We start from the raw sequence: 21802 nt of genomic DNA on the forward strand, positions 1-21802 counted from the left end.
CTGGAGCCAGTTGATTTAAAAAAAAAAAAAAAATTTTTTTTTTCCCTGAAATACCCCTTTAAATGGGCACTGTTGTTTCCAACAACTTCCCTCCATTTGTGATCTTTAAAGGAAATCTGTCATCAGTATCACCCACACTAATCTGTCAGACAAGCTTGTAGTGCGGGTGATACTGATCAAAATGATACTTAAGGCGTCCTGAACAGTCATGCCGTTCCGCTGTAAGTCATCTTTTTCAGTATATGCAAATAGTTTGGGGCATGGGCGGAGCTACAAACCCTGCTCTGGGCACTGACGTCCTCTTCGCTGGGAGCCGATCTCAGCCGAACACCGCTTCAGGGTGTACCCAGGCGAACAGGGAGGAGGATTATGAATATGGAGGAGCAGGGTTTGTAGCTCCGCCCCTGCCCCAAGAAACTAATTTGCATATACTGAAAAAGATGAATTACGGCAGCACGGAGTGACGGTTCGTATCATTTTGCTCAGTATCACACACACTACAAGCCTTTCCTTTAACATTTCTGTAAATCACTTTATTTACAAAAAATGATAGCTTGTTACGCAAAAAAAGCTGTACAATCTTGACCACTAGGTATCTGACTTCTCTGCAATTCAATGCCTTTTAAACTTAGTTTGTAGTCACAGACAGGTCAGGGGGAGATAAACAGGAAAAAAAAAAAAAAAAAGAGAAGGCAACACTGTTCCAGAAAGGTAAACCAAGGCTTCCATGTTATCTCTCACTTAGCTCTGGGCAGCTGTCCCTTGTGTTCCTACAATTTGTATGTACACACTAATGCAGTGTACTTTCCCAATCCCTTTGGCTTCACAGCAGCAGTATCTGATCACTGCTTAGTGTAACCCTATCATTGCCGTGTTGTTGCTGGTTTTTATTTATTTATTTTATTCTTGCTTACATAGCACCTTGCAATGCCAGTGCATTAGTAAACTATTCTCGCTACACCTGCCATTTATATTAGTTTATTGTAAAGACAGCCAGTTCAGTTCAGGGCACTATCTCCAGCACTCTGTCGTGCCATAGAGGAGTAGGTGCTGTGCAATGATTGGCCAGAGAATGGAAGGGAAAAAGTCAGTCCTGTGCATGTACTACTGTGTCTATACTAGAGAATGAAAAATAGCTGCTCACTATGGAGGGGGACTCAAAAACAGCAGTAAGAGCCTAAAAATAACCTTGCACACCACTCTGAAGGGCAACAATCAGCCCCATTTAAAAAAATATATTTTCCAATGACAGGTGAACTTTAATTTTACTGTGCACCCTATCATAAGACAAGAGGCTCTGAAGAAGGGGAATCAGCAGGAAAAGGTGAAAGATACATTTTACAAAGCATTTCATATTCAGAGATTGAGCAAAGTATTTACTGTTAACTATTCAAGCTCCCTTAGGGGATGTCCTTGGCTTTCCTACAGCCCTAGACAGTAAACAATTCTGCATATGCAGCAATATGAGATCATTTACAGCTGTACTAAGAGGGGCCATGCATTGTAGGATATATGGACATCAGAGATGGCGCCCTCCCCCCCCCTGCAGCAGCTCTACATTGTAATAGAGAGGCGCTCACTATGCATATAGATCAGTGGTCTTCAACCTGCGGACCTCCAGATGTTGCAAAACTACAACTCCCAGCATGCCCGGACAGCCGTTGGCTGTCCGGGCATGCTGGGAGTTGTAGTTTTGCAACATCTGGAGGTCCGCAGGTTGAAGACCACTGATATAGATGTTCATAGACTTCAGGGGGCTATTCACAATCTCAATGCACCATCATGCTATTGTCGATGGCAGATTTGAAATTCAGGACTCCCCTCCATAGGCACTGGGCCTAGATTTTCTTATGTGCTTATATTGGCTTCTCTTTATTAGATAATACTTGTTAGGTGGGTAGAGATCATGTTATCTTTTTACCTTCTGCATGTAAAGTCCTATGGATAAGTGGCATTAAACCTGCTTGCCAAAAGGAGTAGCAGCCATCCACCAGCTTGTTGCAGCGGCCCTGAAATCCACCTTCAAATCTCATTTGTCTGAATGCAACCCATCTCTGAAATCAAAAAAGAAAACTTCAGTGACTCACAGCCATACAATGGAACAGAACAAAATGTCACCACTGTTCTATTTTTCCATGTTCTACAATGCATCATCCCTTTAAAAAGGCACTATGACTAAGATCTAGCCAGCCACCTATATAATTGCATGTTATATAACAGGACACAGATGGCCAGAGGTCACTCCTATCCTTGGATTACAAGCTGCAGTAATAGAACCTATAAATGCTTACAAGTCTCTGGGTGTAATAGATGATCACAATATCATCCTCTCAGACCAGTACAATTATGTTACATGAATATTTTATGAACGATGTTAAGAGACGATGTAATCATTTAGGCCGGGCAGGAACGCCCAACCTTTACGAGAAGAGCTAATAATGCCAAACTATCGGCCCTTAAAATAAGCCCAGCAGTGCACACTGCTGTATGCAGAGGTGGCCATAGAAGATAATGATTATCTTTAGACTTCAGTATGATGTTAAAGGGGTACTCTGGAGGAAACAAAAGGGTTTTCAAATTAACTGGTGCCAGAAAGTTAAACAGACTGTAAATTACTTCTATTAAATTAAATCTTAATCCTTCCAGTACTTATCAGATGCTGTATGCTACAGAGGAAGTTGTGTAGTTCTTTTCTGTCTGACCACATTGCTCTCTGCTGCCACCTCTGTCCGTGTCTGGAGCTATTTGGAGCAGGAGCAAATCCCCATAGCAGACCTCTCCTGCTCCTGACACAGACAGAGGTGGCAGCAAAGAGCACTGTGGTCAAACTGGAAAGAACTACACAACTTCCTCTGTAGTATACAGCAGCTGATAAATACTGGCAGGATTAAGATTTTTAATTAGAAGTATTTTACAAATCTGTTTAACTTTCTGGCATCAGTTGTTTTGAAAACATGTACTTGCTTACAGATAGTTTGTATACATTTTTGATCAAAAAAAACAAGCCCACTCGCCAAGTCAAGGCCACCTATTTAGAGTGGGTCCCTAATGTCCCTAGCATAAAATGGCGCAGCACCAGGCGGCGACCACCACCGCCGCGCCACCAGTGCCCACGGGGGAGGGGGGGGGGCGAATGTATACTAACAACCTGTTAGTTTTTGATATTATGCTGAGAAGCAATCAGATCATTATACAAGATTGTAGATGTGCGACCATGTCTGTTTCTTCTAACCAAATTATATATATATATATATATATATATATATATATATATATATATATATATATATATATATATTTTTTTTTTTTATTATTATTATTATTTTTTAAAGGTGCAATCTCCTCTCCTGACAATGTGTGTCTTCTTGCTACTGCAGTTTCAACCATTTAAATTGAATAGTGTGACACTACAGCAACATTCAATCTCCTTAAACACTCAAAATAATAATAAAAACAAAGCCAGCACTTACCAACAAACTCTTCATATCCAGCAGGGGGACTCGCTTCAAAATGACCACTGCAGCCAAACCACAAAAAGTATATCCTCCGTGTGCCTCCATGCCTGGGACACCGCCAATTCCACCTTCCCAAAACTGGCATCTACAGCAAGGAAGGTCATAAAACGTCAAGTAAAGATAAGACAAAGTACCAAACTGGTAATCGATTTTTATTATATAAAAGTCTACCCGGTCAGTCACAACTAGGCAAGAAAACCATACACAGGCATCTTGGAATAATCTCAGACAGATACCGTATATACTCGAGTATAAGCCAAGTTTTGCGCATGAATGTCCCTGTGCGTTGTCGTCAAAGCAACGTCACTAGTCCGGGGCCGGCCCGGAGCAGAGAAGAAGGCCTCCCGGTGAAAATGGACAGCCCGGAACGACCAACCCTCCCCACCGGACGGTCTCTGCAGCACAGATGGCCCCGACCAGCTCACCCTTCCTTCCCACCGAGGGGAGGTGAGTAGAAAACTAAAGGGGGGGTCTGGATGATGACGAAGGCCCGGGCAGTGGTCTTCAACCTGTGGACCTTCAGATGTTTCAAAACTACAACTCCCTGCATGCTGGGAGTTGTAATTTTGCAACATCTGGAGGTCTGCAGGTTGAAGACCACTGACTGTCATTGAAGGGATTGACAGGCGGTGATGATGAAGGGGGTGATGTATTTCCCACCCTAGGCTTATAGTCGAGTCAATAACTTTCCTGGGTTTTTGTGGTGAAATTAGGGGCCTCGGCTTATATTTGGGTCGGCTTATACTCGAGTATATACGGTATGTACTATGTACGTACATAAATAACTAATACAAGATATAGCTTAAAAACAATTCTCTTTACATACCTGGCAATCCATTCAGCGGTGCCATCAAACAGCTTAGGAGTGATGATATTGGTGAGGGAAGCCACAGAGGCAGCACAGTAAGCACTTCTACAGTAGAAATGATACAAATCATACTGTCAGAAGTCATTGTACTAGACAAGTCATATAATGTATTAATCACACATGACAATAATAACAGAGCTGTGTGCCCAGTCCTCTAGTACAACAAACAGATCAGGTTTTATTTAGGTTAGGTTCACATGGCCGTTTGCATCCAACTTGTAAAAGGGGTACACTCCACCGCTCAGCGTTTGGGACAAACTGTTCCGAATGTTGGAGCCGATACCGGGAGCTTGTGACGTCATAGCCCCGTCCCCTCGTGACATGCCCCACCCCCTCAATGCAAGTCTATGGGAGGGGCGTGACGGCTGTAATTAATTATATATTTGTTAAATATAAAACTAGAATCAGCATAATGCAAACATGGAGGAAAACCTAACCAACCATAGCAATGTATTATTAATATGCAAAATAACTGGAATATTCCTTTAAAAACAGCATGTTCAAAACATGGAAAAAAACGTAAGTACACCCGCCCAAACTACTGTCCATATGCTAGGTGAAAACACAATGTCATGAAGAGCACTGTATAATATCTGACCTGACATCCACTTCTCCACCCACGTGCATGTTGAAGGAGCCATCTGGTTGTTTTAAGGCGTACAGAAATTCCAAAAGTTTTTCCCTGTTAGACAAAAAAAAAAAAAGAACAACATTTATGACAGATACTAAAACCAATAAGTAAAATGAATTGTTAAGAAATTCCTATGAGCTTATGTTTACCCTGAATGGACATTTTATTAGAGTCCACTGCCCTGTATAGCTGTATTTCCCAACCAGTGTGCCTCCAGCTGTTGCAAAACTACAAATCTCAGCATGCCCGGACAGCCACAGGCTGTCCGGGCATGCTGAGATTTGTAGTTTTGCAACAGCTGGAGGCACACTGGTTGGGAAAGATTGCTGTATATGGATTAGGAACATCACCCCAGAGGGCAGCATAAAATCAGTTTTCTATAGATCAGGGTCTGTGGGAATCCACATTAGATGGGATCATTAAATGATCTGAGCTACTTGTGTGAAGCCTCAATGAACGGGCTAGAACAGCAAATAACCAGCACCAGCGACATAAATGTCTAGGGGGGGGGAAAAGAAAATCAAAACTCCTAGGGGCAAAACACAATAAACATTGAATCAATGAGAAGTGGAAAAATAATGCAGAATCCAGATTTCTGTTGCTTTATGCAGATTGGAGGTCAGAATTTGGCACAAGCAGCACAAATGGATGAACCCTTCAGGTTGGTGGAGATGGTGTAAGGGTGAGGGGAACATTTTTTTGTGGGTGGCACACCCTGACTCCTCTGATACCTGTGGGTGGAGGTTTGGACAGTATGGCTTATCCTAGAACCGTGGCAGGTTTCCCACATGATATAAACCAGCCACTATGCCAAGCAATCTGTGCCACAATGATTACTACAGTTCTGAAGGCCAAAGCAAGTCCAACATGGTACTATGACGACGTCTTAAAGTTGGCATTCATAAGATGATAGAATGTGTTGGCAGATTAACCATTTAGTCTACACAATATCCTGAATCCTATAATAGTCCCTGGCCCTATCTTCTATGAAGGATAGCCTTATACCTATCCCATGCATGTTTAAATGGGCACTGTCATTTTTTTTTTATAATGTTGTAATACTTATGTACTACAACATAACTCTAATATACTTATATTATTTTTTTCTTTTTTCTTTGTATAAATAATTTTAATTTCCTTTTGAAAATCCGGCCACTAGGGGTCTCCCTCTTAGTGGCCGGCTGCAGCCTGCTGTGACGTCACTGCTGTATTCGGACCGATAACGACCGGCCATCAGTCCGAATTCAGAAAGCCTGCGCTCGCTCCCTGCCTGTCAGACAGACGGGAGCGAGCGCTGTGAATGCCGGGGCTGCGCGCATTGGCTCCCTGGCCTCGCACGTCAGCCATCCCCACCATGTACAGTCTGGTGGCAGCGTGCGCACTGAATCTCAGTGCCGCGCTGATGCTCCAGGACTGTACATGTCCTATACAGGCAAGTGTGACCTGAGGTCTTATGTCATTATTTCACAGGGGGAATTAATAAAATACACCAAATAGCATTTATCAAGGGGGGGGGGGGGGGGTTCAGATGAGGTATGGGCGGAAGCTGGCTTCAGTGACGTCGCGCCTGCTCGGGAAGTCTGCCTCCTGCTCAGCCAGAGTGAGCAGCGTTAGAGCCATAAAAACAACCCTTTAGAAGGTAGGAAATTATTTTTTTAAAGCAGGGAGGGGGTAAGGGATAGATGATAGATGGTAGGGACAGAAAAAAGAAAAGATGGTGGGAGCTACTCTTTAAACTCCTTCACTGTATTTGCAGCTACCACTTCTGCAGGAAGGCTACTCCATGCATCCACTACTCTCTCAGTAAAGTAATACCGCGTTTCCCCGTAGCCATAAAATAAGCCATACCAGCAGTTCTAACTATTCGCTTAATATAAGCCATACCCCCAAAAATAAGCCATGGTGGTAGGTGTGGCTTATTGAAGCTAATGAAGACGGACAGCCCTTCTTGACAGGTACCGTACCGTAGGGATTTCCTTGCAGCAGGTCCCATGTCCCAGCTGTTCCCGGGACGGCAGCTGACATGCAGGGCAGAGTGTCCCAGCTGATCAGCGGGACGTGACTTCTGTGCAGCGGTGGGTCCTGGGACAACAGCTGACATGCAGGGCGTCATGCATGCAGAAGACGTCCCCTGAAAATAATCCATGGTGTGTTTTTGAAGAGAAATAAATATAAGAGTCTATTTTCGGGGAAACACGGGGTACTTCCTTATATTATTGCAGAAACCTTTCCCCTCTAATATAAAACAATGTCCTCTTGTGGTAGTTTTTCTTTTGAATTCCCTTTATATATTTAGAAGTTTCTATCATATCCCCTCTGCCTCATCTTTCTTCCAAGCTATACATGTCAAGGTCCTTTAACCTTTCCTGGATACGTTTTATCCTGTACTAGTTTAGTATCTTCTCTGAACTCACTACAAAAAGTATCTATAATCCTTCTGGAGATACGGTCTCCAAGTAAGGTCTCATCAATGGTCTGTACAGCGGCATAAGCACTTCCCTCTACTGCTAATACCTCTCCCTATACACCATTGAGCACTTCCCTCTTTATACTGCTAATACCTCTTCCTATACACCCATAAGCACTTTCCTCTATACTGCTAATACCTCTCCCTATACACCCATGTGCACTTGCCTCTCTACTGAAAATACCTCTCCCTATACAACATGAGAACTTCCCTCTCTACTACTTATACTTCTCCCTATACACCCGAGCATTCTGCTAGTATTTCCTTCTGCTCTATTACATTGTCTGCCTACCTTTAAGTCTATTAGTAATGTCATGTTTCCCAGGTCAGCTGTCATGGCTGTACAGACAGGCAGCAAGTTAGATTGTGACCTATATACACACCTCTTGGATTGTGACCTATATACAATTCAAAGGAATCAGCAATCTGTGAATCAGGCTGCAGGATAGGTGGAGATTAATGTAATAGGAAGTGATAGGTTCTTCAATTATGATATTACTATTCAATTCAGCAGCCATGATTTTGTCAGGGGGAGAAATGGCTGAGAAATGGAAGTTGCAAAACTACAACTTCCAGCATGCCCGGACAGCCAAAGGCTGTCCGGGCATGCTGGAAGTTGTAGTTTTGCAACAGCTGGAGGCACACTGGTTGGGAAACACTAAGTCTAATGATTGGAGACCAGAATTTTATAAGTGTAACTTTCACATTAAAACTTAAAAGCTCAACAGCTACTAGCACTAAGGATGTAGTTATCTCTATGGACATTGCACTTACCTATTTATAACTTCATAGGCCTCTTCTGTACCGATGGTGCACAAGGCATTGACTGCTGCATAGGTGGGTGCAAGATGAGGCTGCTGTCCGGGGCCACCACTAAAACCACCACCGGGAGCCTGACATCGGCCGAGGAACTGGCAAACGCTATATCAAAAAAAAATAATAATAATAATTCTCATTACAGTATAAATATAAGTGACATTTATGAAAGGCAAGTAAACTAGAGACCGTTCAGTACCGATTCAAACAGAAACACTCAGCAGAGCAGCCCAACTTCTAAGAAAAAGCAAAAGTCAAAAGTGCAACAAAAGAACCACCACAAATCCATCGGGAAAAAAAAGGCAATTCTGCAGCCAAAGGCTGAAAGAGTATGCTGGGAGTTTTAGTTCTACAACAGCCAGGGAGAAACAGGTTGGGTCACATTGGTGTTCAGAACGTGAGACTAGTAAGCTTATCCGGCGAGGATTTCATTCCATTTGCCAGAAGGTCCAAGAAAAGTGTAACTAAAAAGAAATACATTTTAAATCTTGGGGTCTAAGGGGTTGTAAAACATTTTTGCATAATAAAATAATTAAAAAGGAGTACTTGGGTGGCAAAAAAAATATGTTTTTAATGTGTTAATTAACTGGTATCAGAAAGTTAAACAGATTTGTAAATTACTTCTATTTAAAAATCCTAATCCCTCCAGGACTTATCAGATGCTGTATGCTACAGAGGAAGTTGTGTAGTTCTTTACAGTCTGACCACAGTGCTCTCTGCTGCCACCTCTGAGTCTTGGACAAGACTGCATGAGCAGACACACCAATTACCTCCCACCACCACAAGGACGGGACACGCCCCCTCCCACCACAAGGAAGGGACACGCCCCCTCCCACCACAAGGAAGGGACACGCCCCCTCCCACCACAAGGAAGGGACACGCCCCCTCCCACCATAAGGAAGGGACACGCCCCCTTCTCCTGAGAGGATTTCTAACATTGCGAACTAATGAAAAGAGGTATTTTTATAGTAGATATAGGTAATAGAGGCATAAAAATTAGATGTACGTGGTCAGGATTAGGTACTGAGTAATGTATTAATTATATTTGTTTTTTTGTGGGATCTGACAGGTATGCATTAAAGGGGTATTCCAGGCCAAAACTTTTTTATATATATCAACTGGCTCCGGAAAGTTAAACAGATTTGTAAATGACTTCTATTAAAAAATCTTAATCCTTCCAATAGTTATTAGCTTCTGAAGTTGAGTTGTTGTTTTCTGTCTAACTGCTCTCTGATGACTCACGTCCCGGGAGCTGTGCAGTTCCTATGGGGATATTCTCCCATCATGCACAGCTCCCGGGACGTGACATCATCATTGAGCAGTTAGACAGAAAACTTCAGAAGCTAATAACTATTGGAAGGATTAAGATTTTTTTAATAGAAGTAATTTACAAATCTGTTTAACTTTCCGGAGCCAGGAGAGAGATTAGAGAGAGATAGAGATGATAGAGATTAGAGATTAGAGAATAGAGATATATATATATATATATATATATATAAAGGTTTTGCCTGGAATACCCCTTTAAGGCCAAATAAAGCTGTGTGTACCAGTAGCTGTTGCAAAACTAGAACTTCCAGCATTCCCAGACAGCCTACGGCTGTCTGGGCATGCTGGGAGTTCTAGTTATGCAACAGCTGGAGGTCCACAGTTTGGAGACCACTGGTTTAGAGCCATAAACAGTATACATATGTAACGTTTTATTACCAAATGCTCTATCCCTTGAGTAATGTGAGCTGACAACATACATGGCAATCCGTATTATCCCAAAACCTTGCAGAGGATACAAGACTACCCACAGAGCTGCCGTCTTCTGCTGACTGGTTCTGAAAACAGCAGAAACCAGAAATTCTACACAGGCTATTCGATTCCATTCATTTCTCACAACATAAAACTTATGGACAGCCGGGGCTTGTAGAGAACAGACAAGGTCACTAAGGGAGTCCCCCCACCCCCACCCACCTTCTGTTTAACCACCCAGGTTCTGCAGTGGTTACTGACTGTGGCATTACATTGTCAGGATCAGAGTGATCTCCTATACCAGATGCTGCAGCAAACATATAAACGTAAAATGCGTTTACAGCCCACACCGGACTCTTCATCAGATATGCATCTGAATAAGAGCCCGTTACAGGCTGGAAATTTTTTGTTTTAATTAACGTATTTCATTAGGGGCGCATATTTAATTTTCCTTTACTTGCATACAGTTGTGATCACTCGGGCACAGCTCCTGTTCCCACATTATAAGAATGCCCATCATGTACAGCATTCTGCATTAATAGACTAGAAGAAAGCAACAGAAAATCACGTCCCCTGAGTGTTTTTTTTTTTTTTTTTTTTTTTTTTTTAAAGCTTTATTCATATGAATAGAACAGGCCCAAAAAGGTCTGTATGAATTCTTCCGTGACTGAATACCTTTTAGCTGCTGTTTAGAACACAGAAGATGCCATTCGCCTACAGATATTTTATAGAACTGCATTTCTGCTGGAGCCAGTGCACCACAAAAGCAAAGGTAATGTGAATAAAACGTATCCTCTGTTTACAAAAGGACAATAAAACACTCACCTTGATGCCACAGATTCAGGGATGGGTTCATCTAGCAAGGTTAGACTATGGACTATCCAATAACACAGCCAGGGGCGGCTGGCATCTAGGCACTAGAAGGTTAAAACAAAACAAAAAAGTGTGACACATAGGAGCGGAGTATAAACATGATTCCATGTCCTGATTGTAAAGGATGGGGATGAGGTGATCAGAAGTAAAGCATCTATCCTTGTGGGCTGTGGTGCATTTCCCAAGACAGTGGAGAATGTCAGCCCCTACCCCCCATTAAGTGCACCCAGAGGTAGTATTAAAAGGGGAACTCCAGTGGAAAACTTTTTTTTTTAAATCAACTGGTGCCACAGTGCTCTCTGCTGACACTTCTGTCCATGTCAGGAACTGTCAATGAGCAAGATAGGTTTGCTATGGCAATTTGTTCCTACTCTAGAGAGTTCCTGACATGGACAGAGGTGTCAGCAGAGAGCACTGTGGTCAGACTGGAAAGAAATTCAAAAAGAAAAGAACTTCCTCTGTAGTATACAGCAGCTGATAAGTACTGGAAGGACTAAGTTTTGTTTTTTAATAGAAATCCTTTACAAATCTGTATAACTTTCTGGCACCAGCCGATTAAAAAAAAATAAAAAAAGTTTTCCACTGGGAGTACCCTTTTAAAAACCTATTCGATGTCCCACTAACGCCATGTTCCAACGGCAGAATATCTGCATGTGAATTCTGGACTGACATTCGGTTGCAGCAGAGTTGTTTTGATATCAATAGGATTCTGCTGCACTGTGTATATGGAGGAATTTTCCAATTCCGGCATCCACAGAAAGAATAAACTTGTCTATTCTTTCTGTAGAACCTGCTCAGAAATGCATTACCGTCTATACAGAAGTCACAATTTTAAATATCAAGCTCCTCATTAAACTTCATCACATTCCAGAAACATGATAATGCATTTTTGGAAGAGATTCTGACAGGGACAGATATATTACACACACACACACACACACAAACACAACACAACACACCACACCACACCCCACACACCACCCCACACACACACACACACACAACACACCACCCCACACCCCCAACACACACCCCCAACACACACACACCCCACAACACCCCCCCCACACACACACACAACACACCCAACACACACACCCAACACACACACACAACACACACAACACACCACACCCCACACACAACACCCCACACACCCAACACACAACACCCCACACACCCAACACACACACCCCACACAACACCTCACACACACACACACACAAACACACACACCACACACACAACACAACACAACACACCCCACACAACACACCCCACACACCCCACACAACACACCACACCCCACCCCACACAACACACCACACCCCACACAACACACAACACCCCACACACCCCACACACAACTGGCTGGAGAGTGGCAGAATATGACATTATGGCTGTCTCCAGTATATCCTACAGGGAAGTCTGACAAGTGGCAAGTATTGTCAGGCTTCCCTGCAGCACGTCTCTTACACTTGAGGCATGAACTTAAATGGGAACAGTAATAAAAAAAAACAAAAAACATTTTGACAGGTCAAAAGACATGTCAAAAGTTTTGATCGGTCAGGGCCTGAGTGTTCAGGCCACAACAAACAGAACTAGCTGTTAGAAGAGCTCACTAACGGAGACAAACTAATTATGTACGTTTATATGATTGTCTTGCTAAGCTGCAATTTTGGGGGTCTGAACACTCAGAACCTGAATTATGAAAACTCTTGACATATCAAAAGTGACAAAATATGCTTGAAAAGACACAGCTGCACTTTGCAATCATGAGTCTAGAAGCTTGACAAATAAAATGTCCGACTTTCTAAAATGCCTGTAAGTACCCCCCGCTGCTGGAAGGGCTTGGGAAGCGGCTCATTTTCTTTCAGGCTGTGCTGCAAAGATGTGCTTTTTTTCTCTTTTTCAAGAAGCCTGACAAATGAAATGTCAGGCTTCCTGAAACTTAAGGAGGGACCTAGTGGCTTGGTGGCTCTTTGTTGTGGCTGAGCCCAAAAGGTCAGTGTAACTTGTCACTGTGACCTTGCTTTAAATTGATTGATTTAATGATTGCACCCCTAACACCCACCTTTTTGTGACATATATCCAGTAGGTGGTCTCAAAAATCTCCTGCTGACAACGGGTGAGGAATCAGATTTTTTTCTGGCACTCTGGTGGGTACCCTTAATGAGGACCATTTCAAAAGGTGGCCCTGACCCCTGTAATACGGGGGCAGCCTGGACTCTCTTAAAGGCCTAGAGCAGTGGTCTTCAAACTGTGACCCTCCAGATGTTGCAAAACTACAATTCCCAGCATGCCCGGACAGCCGTTGGCTGTCCGGGCATGCTGGGAGTTGTAGTTTTGCAACATCTGGAGGGCCACAGTTTGAAGACCGCTGGCCTAGAGGGATGGTGATTTTCCTGAAGCTAAAACCCAGAGTAGACTTTGTGCATTACTACCATATGGGTAAAAAGGAATTCTGTCAAAAAGTTGAGATGGGCACTTGTAGGCAGCAAGGAGTTTACAAAAGGCAACAGAAAGCAATGGAGCAGGGACACCTGAAATAAGGACAATGAAATAAGTACACCAGGAGCCTTGGCCGCCAGCAGCAGGACAGGAACAGGGACAGTCACCAAATCAGGACTGGGATGTGGGTCACCAGCAGCCAGACTGGTAGATGGGTCAGCAGTAGCAGGACTGTCAATTTGCTGAGACAATCATATTCTGAAGCCTCCCAGCCTAGAGGTTTTGCACAAGACACTTCAGGAGGTCATAAAGTTGCCTTGGCATCACTGTCAACCAATCTGCTGGTGCCTCACTTAGGCTGGGTTCACACTACGTTTTCTCCCATACGGGATCCAACTGCGGACCAATATATGGAGGGTTATTTAAACCAATTCACCAAAAGATCACCGAAGTGATCCACTAATTCCCTATATTTCCCATATATTTGTTAAAAGGTATAATCTTTATTAATTTCAAAACACCAACAAAAAAGGAGTTAAAAATTGCAGTGTATCTCTCCTCCTATATTATTAGTAATTATCTGTGCCAACCAGGCATCACCTATTATCTACCTGTGTGTACCTGCAGTGTACACACGGTTGGTGGGGGAGTCCACACTGTATATTAAAAAACCTATCCTATGCCCCCTCGACATGTTTCGCCGCAAGATGCGGCTTTGTCAAGAGGTTTTAGGTTTTTAGTGCCCTAAAACCTCTTGACAAAGCCGCGTCTTGCGGCGAAACATGTCGAGGGGGGCATAGGATAGGTTTTTTAATATACAGTGTGGACTCCCCCACCAACCGTGTGTACACTGCAGGTACACACAGGTAGATAATAGGTGATGCCTGGTTGGCACAGATAATTACTAATAATATAGGAGGAGAGATACACTGCAATTTTTAACTCCTTTTTTGTTGGTGTTTTGAAATTAATAAAGATTATACCTTTTAACAAATATATGGGAAATATAGGGAATTAGTGGATCACTTCGGTGATTACTCCCATACGGGAGCGCATACGGCAGGGGGGAGCTAAAACCTCGCACTCCCGTATGCCTTCGTATGCGCTGCCGTGTGTCATTCATTTCAATGAGCCGGCCGGAGTGAAACGTTCGGTCCGGTCGGCTCATTTTTGCGCCGTATGCGCTTTTACGACCGGACCTCAAACCGTGGTTGACCACAGTTTTAGGTCCGGGGGAAAAGCGCATACGGCGCAAAAATGAGCCGACCGGACCGAACATTTCACTCCGGCCGGCTCATTGAAATGAATGACACACGGGAGCGCATACGGAGGCATACGGGAGTGCGAGGTTTTAGCTCCCCCCTGCCGTATGCGCTCCCGTATGGGAGAAAACGTAGTGTGAACCCAGCCTTAGATGGAAACTTCTGGCAGAAGGAGAAAATGACTATTGCATTAGAGGTTATTTATATTGGTTACCTTTATCCCACATTACAACTACATGTGATGTACTTGAAAAACTCCATTAATGAGCACTGCAGTTTGGATTCTTTTGGCCATATCCACCACCACTATTCCTTCTGTGCCATCTGTTTCCTCCCAGCTCATCTATATCCATACATTTCAATACTGTGAACTACAATATATAGTCACCTACCAGATTTCTCTGGGCAGCTCTCAGTCCCCCACCATACCCCTATTTATCTTTATGTCCCTACCATGTACAAAGTGCTTCTGAAGAGATCATTTGTGCGCTATCTGAAGGGCCAGGTGTGCAGTGTGATATAGTAGGAGAGTCAATACAACCGTCTCTCTTTTCTAATGTCTCTTATAAGATGCAGCCAGAGTGATCTGAGCAAGTGCAGTGATGAGACTCTGCCCCCTCAATTGGCAAAGCCAAAAAGGGAAATGTAGGCTGCATTAGGAGAGCTATAGGAGAGGAGAAACTGGAATCAGTACGATAGACAACCCACGCCTACATTATCAATCGAAATAGATATACGGTAGGCTGTACTATATTTAATACCAGCCTATTGTATCATTTTAACACACACACATAATAAAAAAATTATATATATTATATATATATTATATATATATATATATATATTTATTTTTTTACAAATTAAGAATAAACTTACTACAAAAGTCTTCTACTGATTTTTAATAGGTTCTCTGTACCTCATATGATTCGGATAGCTGCTGTAAGCCTTTCCGAAGGTAGTGTGAATGGAGCTCTCTCTCTAGAACAAGTCTAAAAAGAAAAACAAATGTAACATAACTAAATTTGCACAAGCACAGAGTATACCAGTGTATTAATGCTAAGTTTTCAAACATTTAGTATAAAACACTATGTTCTGTATCAGAGTGAATAATGCTCAGTTTTACCTTTAAGGGGTACTCTGCCACCAGACATGTTATCCCCTATCCAAAGGATAGGAAACATGTCTAATCGCGGGGCTCCAGCCACTGGGAACCCCAGTGATCTCTGCCGCGGCACCCCAGTAATCCAATGCACAAAACAACCACAGTCGCCGCGCCCCCTACATTTGTGTCTATGGGAGGAGACGTGATGGCTGTGTACTGGCTGTCACTCCCCCCCATAGCCATGAATGGCGGGGGACTGGTGTGACTTCATGAGTACCGCAGTGCAGACCTGGAGATCGTGCGGGGTCCCAGCGGCCGGACCCTCGGTGACCAGACAAGTTATGGATAGGGGAATAACATGTCTAAGAGCGGATCACCCCTTTAAACAGATACGGACATAGAGACACAGAAATATCAACAAATATGAATAATGACTAGAGATGAGCGAACTTACAGTAAATTCGATTCGTCACGAACTTCTCGGCTCGGCAGTTGATGACTTTTCCTGCATAAATTAGTTCAGCTTTCAGGTGCTCCCGTGAGCTGGAAAAGGTGGATACAGTCCTAGGAGACTCTTTCCTAGGACTGTATCCACCTTTTCCAGCCCACCGGAGCACCTGAAGGCTGAACTAATTTATGCAGGATAATTCATCAACTGCCGAGCCGAGAAGTTCGTGACGAATCGAATTTACTGTAAATTCGCTCATCTCTAATAATGACACCAGGAACAACCCAGGCCTCCTGCCTCTGGTGCCCAGGTCTATACACATCACTGGTACAATCCAGAGTTTTTATTGGACACCACCATTTCAGGCTGGGGATTACTTCTGTTCATCTATTTAATACACTGTTTTAATTTATTCAAAACCAATAAAATGTATTTTAAAAAATGCAAACTTTTATTGCTCTTACATATTGTACATAAAAAAAAAAAAAAAAATTAAGCAACTAAACAAACATACATATAAACAACTGCTGTGTGGTCTGATTCTGCAGTCATACCCCATTTCCTAAATTCATTTTCGATATATTAGTGCATTGGTTGCAAAGATCTATATACTCTAGTACAGCGGTCTTCAAACTGTGGCCCTCCAGATGTTGCAAAACTACAACTCCCAGCATGCCCGGACAACGGCTGTCCGGGCATGCTGGGAATTGTAGTTTTGCAACATCTGGAGGGCCACAGTTTGAAGACCACTGCTCTAGTATTTTCACTAAAAAATATAGTGATTGCAAGTAAACACCAAAAAGGCTGTAGCACCCTGACCCCTTCACAAAAGCTCATCTACAGGGGTGCCAGGAGTCCGGCGGATAACTCCTTTATCTATTTGTGTGAACGTGCACTCAAGAAGGAATGTATCTAATGTAAACTTTTTTATATATATATATCAACTGGCTCCAGAAAGTTAAACAGATTTGTAAATTACTTCTATTAAAAAATCTTAATCCTTTCAGTACTTATGAGCTTCTGAAGTTAAGGTTGTTCTTTTCTGTCTAAGTGCTCTCTGATGACACGTGTCTCGGGAACCGCCCAGTTTAGAAGAGGTTTGCTATGGGAATTTGCTTCTAAACTGGGAGTTTCCTGAGACACGTGTCATCAGAGAGCACTTAGACAGAAAAGAACAACCTTAACTTCAGAAGCTCATAAGTACTGAAAGGATTAAGATTTTTTTAATAGAAGTAATTTACAAATCTGTTAAACTTTCTGGAACCAGTTGATATATATATATAAAAAAAAAAAAAGTTTCTTCCTGGATAATCCCTTTAACAAGTGGCCATTATAGATTTGAGCTGTGGTTTTGCAACAGCTGGAGGCACACTGGTTGGGAAACATTGCCTTAGGGCCATGTTTTATTTCCATCAAATTACCTAGGACCAATGTAATTGTAAAGTTACTTTTACCAGCACTGCAGGCATTTAATTTCCTAGGCATAAGAGTTTAAGAAGAGCAAAGGGAATATGTGGAATTAAACTTGTTTCATTTAATCCAGAAGCTCAGATGAAAAATTAATACGAGTAAAATTTTTCCCAGTCCATCGTGTATTCAGTAAGAGGATTACACCAGGTGAAGTGATCAAACGCCTCAACCAATCTCTCTGCAACACATCCAATATGGGGCCTAACTCATGCCTGCCCCAACAGCTAAAACAGGTAAACACAAGGCATACACAGGAACCTCTACATTATTCTCCAATAATAGCATGTGCTGCACTACAGGTGAAACTCGAAAAATCTGAATATGGAGCAAAGAAAATTTATTCAGCAAATTAACTTAAAGGGGTAATCCAGGAAAAAAAACTTTTTTATATATATCAACTGGCTCCAGAAAGTTAAACAGATTTGTAAATTACTTCTATTAAAAAATCTTAATTCTTTCAGTACTTATGAGCTTCTGAAGTTAAGGTTGTTCTTTTCTGTCTAAATCATCTCTGATGACGCCTGTCTCGGGAACTGTCCAGTTTAGAAGAGGTTTGCTATGGGGATTTGCTTCTAAACTGGGCGTTTCCCGAGACAGGTGTCATCAGAGAGGATTTAGACAGAAAAGAACAACCTTAACTTCAGAAGCTCATAAGTACTGAAAGGATTAAGATTTTTTTTAATAGAAGTAATTTACAAATCTGTTTAACTTTCTGGAGCCAGTTGATAGATAGATATATATATATATATATATATATATATATATATATATATATATATATATATATAAAAAGTTTTAAGTTTTTTCCTGGATAACCCCTTTAAAAAGTGAAACTAATATATGAGAGACTCTACATGCAAAGAAAGATAGTTCAAGCCATGATTTGTTATAAATGTGATGATTATGGCTTATAGCTCATGAAAACCCCAAAGCCCCCCCGCCCCCCCCGATGCCAGAAAGTTAAACAGATATGTAAATTATGATAGGATATAACAAGAATTGTGTAGCTCACTCAGCCGGGGCTGACTCGAGGTTAACTGGGTAGGTCTATACCCCACAGACCTAAAGGTATACAGAAAAGATTTTTGTGGTACTGACCACTGCGTAGGTTAGGTCTCCCAAATTTAATTAGAAAGAATAATCGTAAAGGGAACCTTTAAAATATTAATTTTAATTTATCCTTAAAAAACGTACAAAAAAACAAAATAATAAATGGTACATTTTTCTTGACCGCCACCAGTGTATATAATATACTTTTTGTTCAAACAATGTTCATAATTCCGTAAGGATTCTGAAAGTTCAAACAATGTTCATAAGTTCCTGTGTGTTAAAGGTCTATTGATCAATCTCAGTATCGGTGCCTATTCACATAGGTGGCCGCTGTGCTTGCGTTATTCTCCTTTTCTTATTTCAGTATGTAATAGACGCATCCACATTGGAATACCAGTACAATACAACAACAATTCCGTAATATATTGCTCATAGTGCTGTGTATAATTGCAATTAATCCCATATTGCTATATGCTTGTTCACATCCATGCCGGTTGCGATATATTTGTTATGCTCCACATGGGTTTGTTCATTAGTACACAGGGTTAGTCGCCATCCCGGGCGTATATCCAACACCCTATATATGCGCTTGTTCACACTCCTGCTAATAGATCGTCAACCTGGGTGTATGTGCAAACCCCTATGTATGTGCTTATTCACACTGCTGCCGGTTGATTGCCCTTCTGGGCGTATATTCAACACCTTATGTAGGTGCTCATTCACACTCCTGCTGGTTGTGATATTTGAATAGTTTTCAGATTGAGGTTCTTAAATAAATCGTTTTTTCACCGGCTAAGGCGTATATCCTCCACTGTATAACACTCTCCGATTGGGATTAATTTAAATCACATATAAACATATACGGTCCTAGTTATTCGTCCTCGTATTTATTTTATTTTTGTAGTTCTAATATCCACTCTGCGTTATTAAATTTTAGCTTTATGTTCACATTGGTGTATTCATGTCTCAGCCTTTTTTAACCCTCTCCATGAGACATTCACAGTCACCACAGCACCTCATTCATACAGTGTTATCTGTTAATTATTATTATACTGAGGTGTATATATTCACTGCACTGAAGAGCTCTATATAGTGAATATTCAGGGTGTAATTCATACACCTCGATTCTTCACTATTACTTATAGTGAGTATATTACTATGTATGTGAGCCCATCAATCATCGCAATACCAATAAATCACCACATGCATATTTCACACAATTTGTAGCCTTTTTGTTACTCATGCACAAATAGATTCAGGTGTGATTGAACAGTTGTATATGAACCTCTGAGTACGTAAAGACTCTGTTCACATTGTATTGCGGTCACACATATTGTTCAGCGTATATGGAGCCAAATGCAGATGTGAGGATATTATCCAGTTTAATATTTTGTGAGATTCAAGCGTTAGTAATCATTGATTGTAGTTGTATTTAGTATGCACAGTCTATAATGCGATTGTCAGCAACTTATGACCTTTATCATATTGATATATTTAAATATGCACTTATTTCTTTTTTGTTATCCATTTGCATACTTGGTATATGTATTCCGTGATTGTTATTCACTTAGTATCATATTTCCTTTCTCACAGGAATCCATTTACACTTTGCATGCATGCATTGCCTTATATATCTTTTTTAAGAGAGGTCAATAGAAAAAAGTGCAAATGGAAAGAAAAACCTGGTGTAGATCAAGGATGCAGTTCACATTGTCTAGGTTCAACGCGTTTCTTTTGCCAGGTCTTCAGGAACCATATTAGGCCATTTTCTTTCATCAGAAGTATAGAGCCAGGTTGTTTGATGTCCGACACTGATGGCGGTCAGCACCATGCTGTGCATACTAAATACAACTACAATCAATGATTACTAACGCTTGAATCTCACAAAATATTAAACTGGATAATATCCTCACATCTGCATTTGGCTCCATATACGCTGAACAATATGTGTGACCGCAATACAATGTGAACAGAGTCTTTACGTACTCAGAGGTTCATATACAACTGTTCAATCACACCTGAATCTATTTGTGCATGAGTAACAAAAAGGCTACAAATTGTGTGAAATATGCATGTGGTGATTTATTGGTATTGCGATGATTGATGGGCTCACATACATAGTAATATACTCACTATAAGTAATAGTGAAGAATCGAGGTGTATGAATTACACCCTGAATATTCACTATATAGAGCTCTTCAGTGCAGTGAATATATACACCTCAGTATAATAATAATTAACAGATAACACTGTATGAATGAGGTGCTGTGGTGACTGTGAATGTCTCATGGAGAGGGTTAAAAAAGGCTGAGACATGAATACACCAATGTGAACATAAAGCTAAAATTTAATAACGCAGAGTGGATATTAGAACTACAAAAATAAAATAAATACGAGGACGAATAACTAGGACCGTATATGTTTATATGTGATTTAAATTAATCCCAATCGGAGAGTGTTATACAGTGGAGGATATACGCCTTAGCCGGTGAAAAAACGATTTATTTAAGAACCTCAATCTGAAAACTATTCAAATATCACAACCAGCAGGAGTGTGAATGAGCACCTACATAAGGTGTTGAATATACGCCCAGAAGGGCAATCAACCGGCAGCAGTGTGAATAAGCACATACATAGGGGTTTGCACATACACCCAGGTTGACGATCTATTAGCAGGAGTGTGAACAAGCGCATATATAGGGTGTTGGATATACGCCCGGGATGGCGACTAACCCTGTGTACTAATGAACAAACCCATGTGGAGCATAACAAATATATCGCAACCGGCATGGATGTGAACAAGCATATAGCAATATGGGATTAATTGCAATTATACACAGCACTATGAGCAATATATTACGGAATTGTTGTTGTATTGTACTGGTATTCCAATGTGGATGCGTCTATTACATACTGAAATAAGAAAAGGAGAATAACGCAAGCACAGCGGCCACCTATGTGAATAGGCACCGATACTGAGATTGATCAATAGACCTTTAACACACAGGAACTTATGAACATTGTTTGAACTTTCAGAATCCTTACGGAATTATGAACATTGTTTGAACAAAAAGTATATTATATACACTGGTGGCGGTCAAGAAAAATGTAC

The 21802-nt window shown here is 41.6% G+C and overlaps 1 protein-coding gene across 5 annotated transcripts in view; it reads right to left on the minus strand.

Annotated features, from left to right (window-relative positions):
• FNTB (farnesyltransferase, CAAX box, beta) overlaps nucleotides 1–21802 on the minus strand; it is a 393966-nt gene that overhangs the window by 3192 nt on the left and 368972 nt on the right. For all 5 annotated transcript variants that reach the window (XM_056546788.1, XM_056546789.1, XM_056546791.1 and 2 more), the window contains 7 exons: nucleotides 15537–15609; nucleotides 10860–10951; nucleotides 8256–8402; nucleotides 4982–5065; nucleotides 4342–4428; nucleotides 3471–3600; nucleotides 1922–2054 (listed from right to left, as the gene is read on the minus strand). In XM_056546788.1, coding sequence (XP_056402763.1) covers nucleotides 1922–2054; nucleotides 3471–3600; nucleotides 4342–4428; nucleotides 4982–5065; nucleotides 8256–8402; nucleotides 10860–10951; nucleotides 15537–15609 — 746 coding nt within the window. The remainder of the gene's footprint in view (nucleotides 1–1921; nucleotides 2055–3470; nucleotides 3601–4341; nucleotides 4429–4981; nucleotides 5066–8255; nucleotides 8403–10859; nucleotides 10952–15536; nucleotides 15610–21802) is intronic.

This window comes from Hyla sarda, chromosome 11 (genome assembly GCF_029499605.1).
Source record: "Hyla sarda isolate aHylSar1 chromosome 11, aHylSar1.hap1, whole genome shotgun sequence".
Lineage (NCBI taxonomy): Eukaryota > Metazoa > Chordata > Amphibia > Anura > Hylidae > Hyla > Hyla sarda.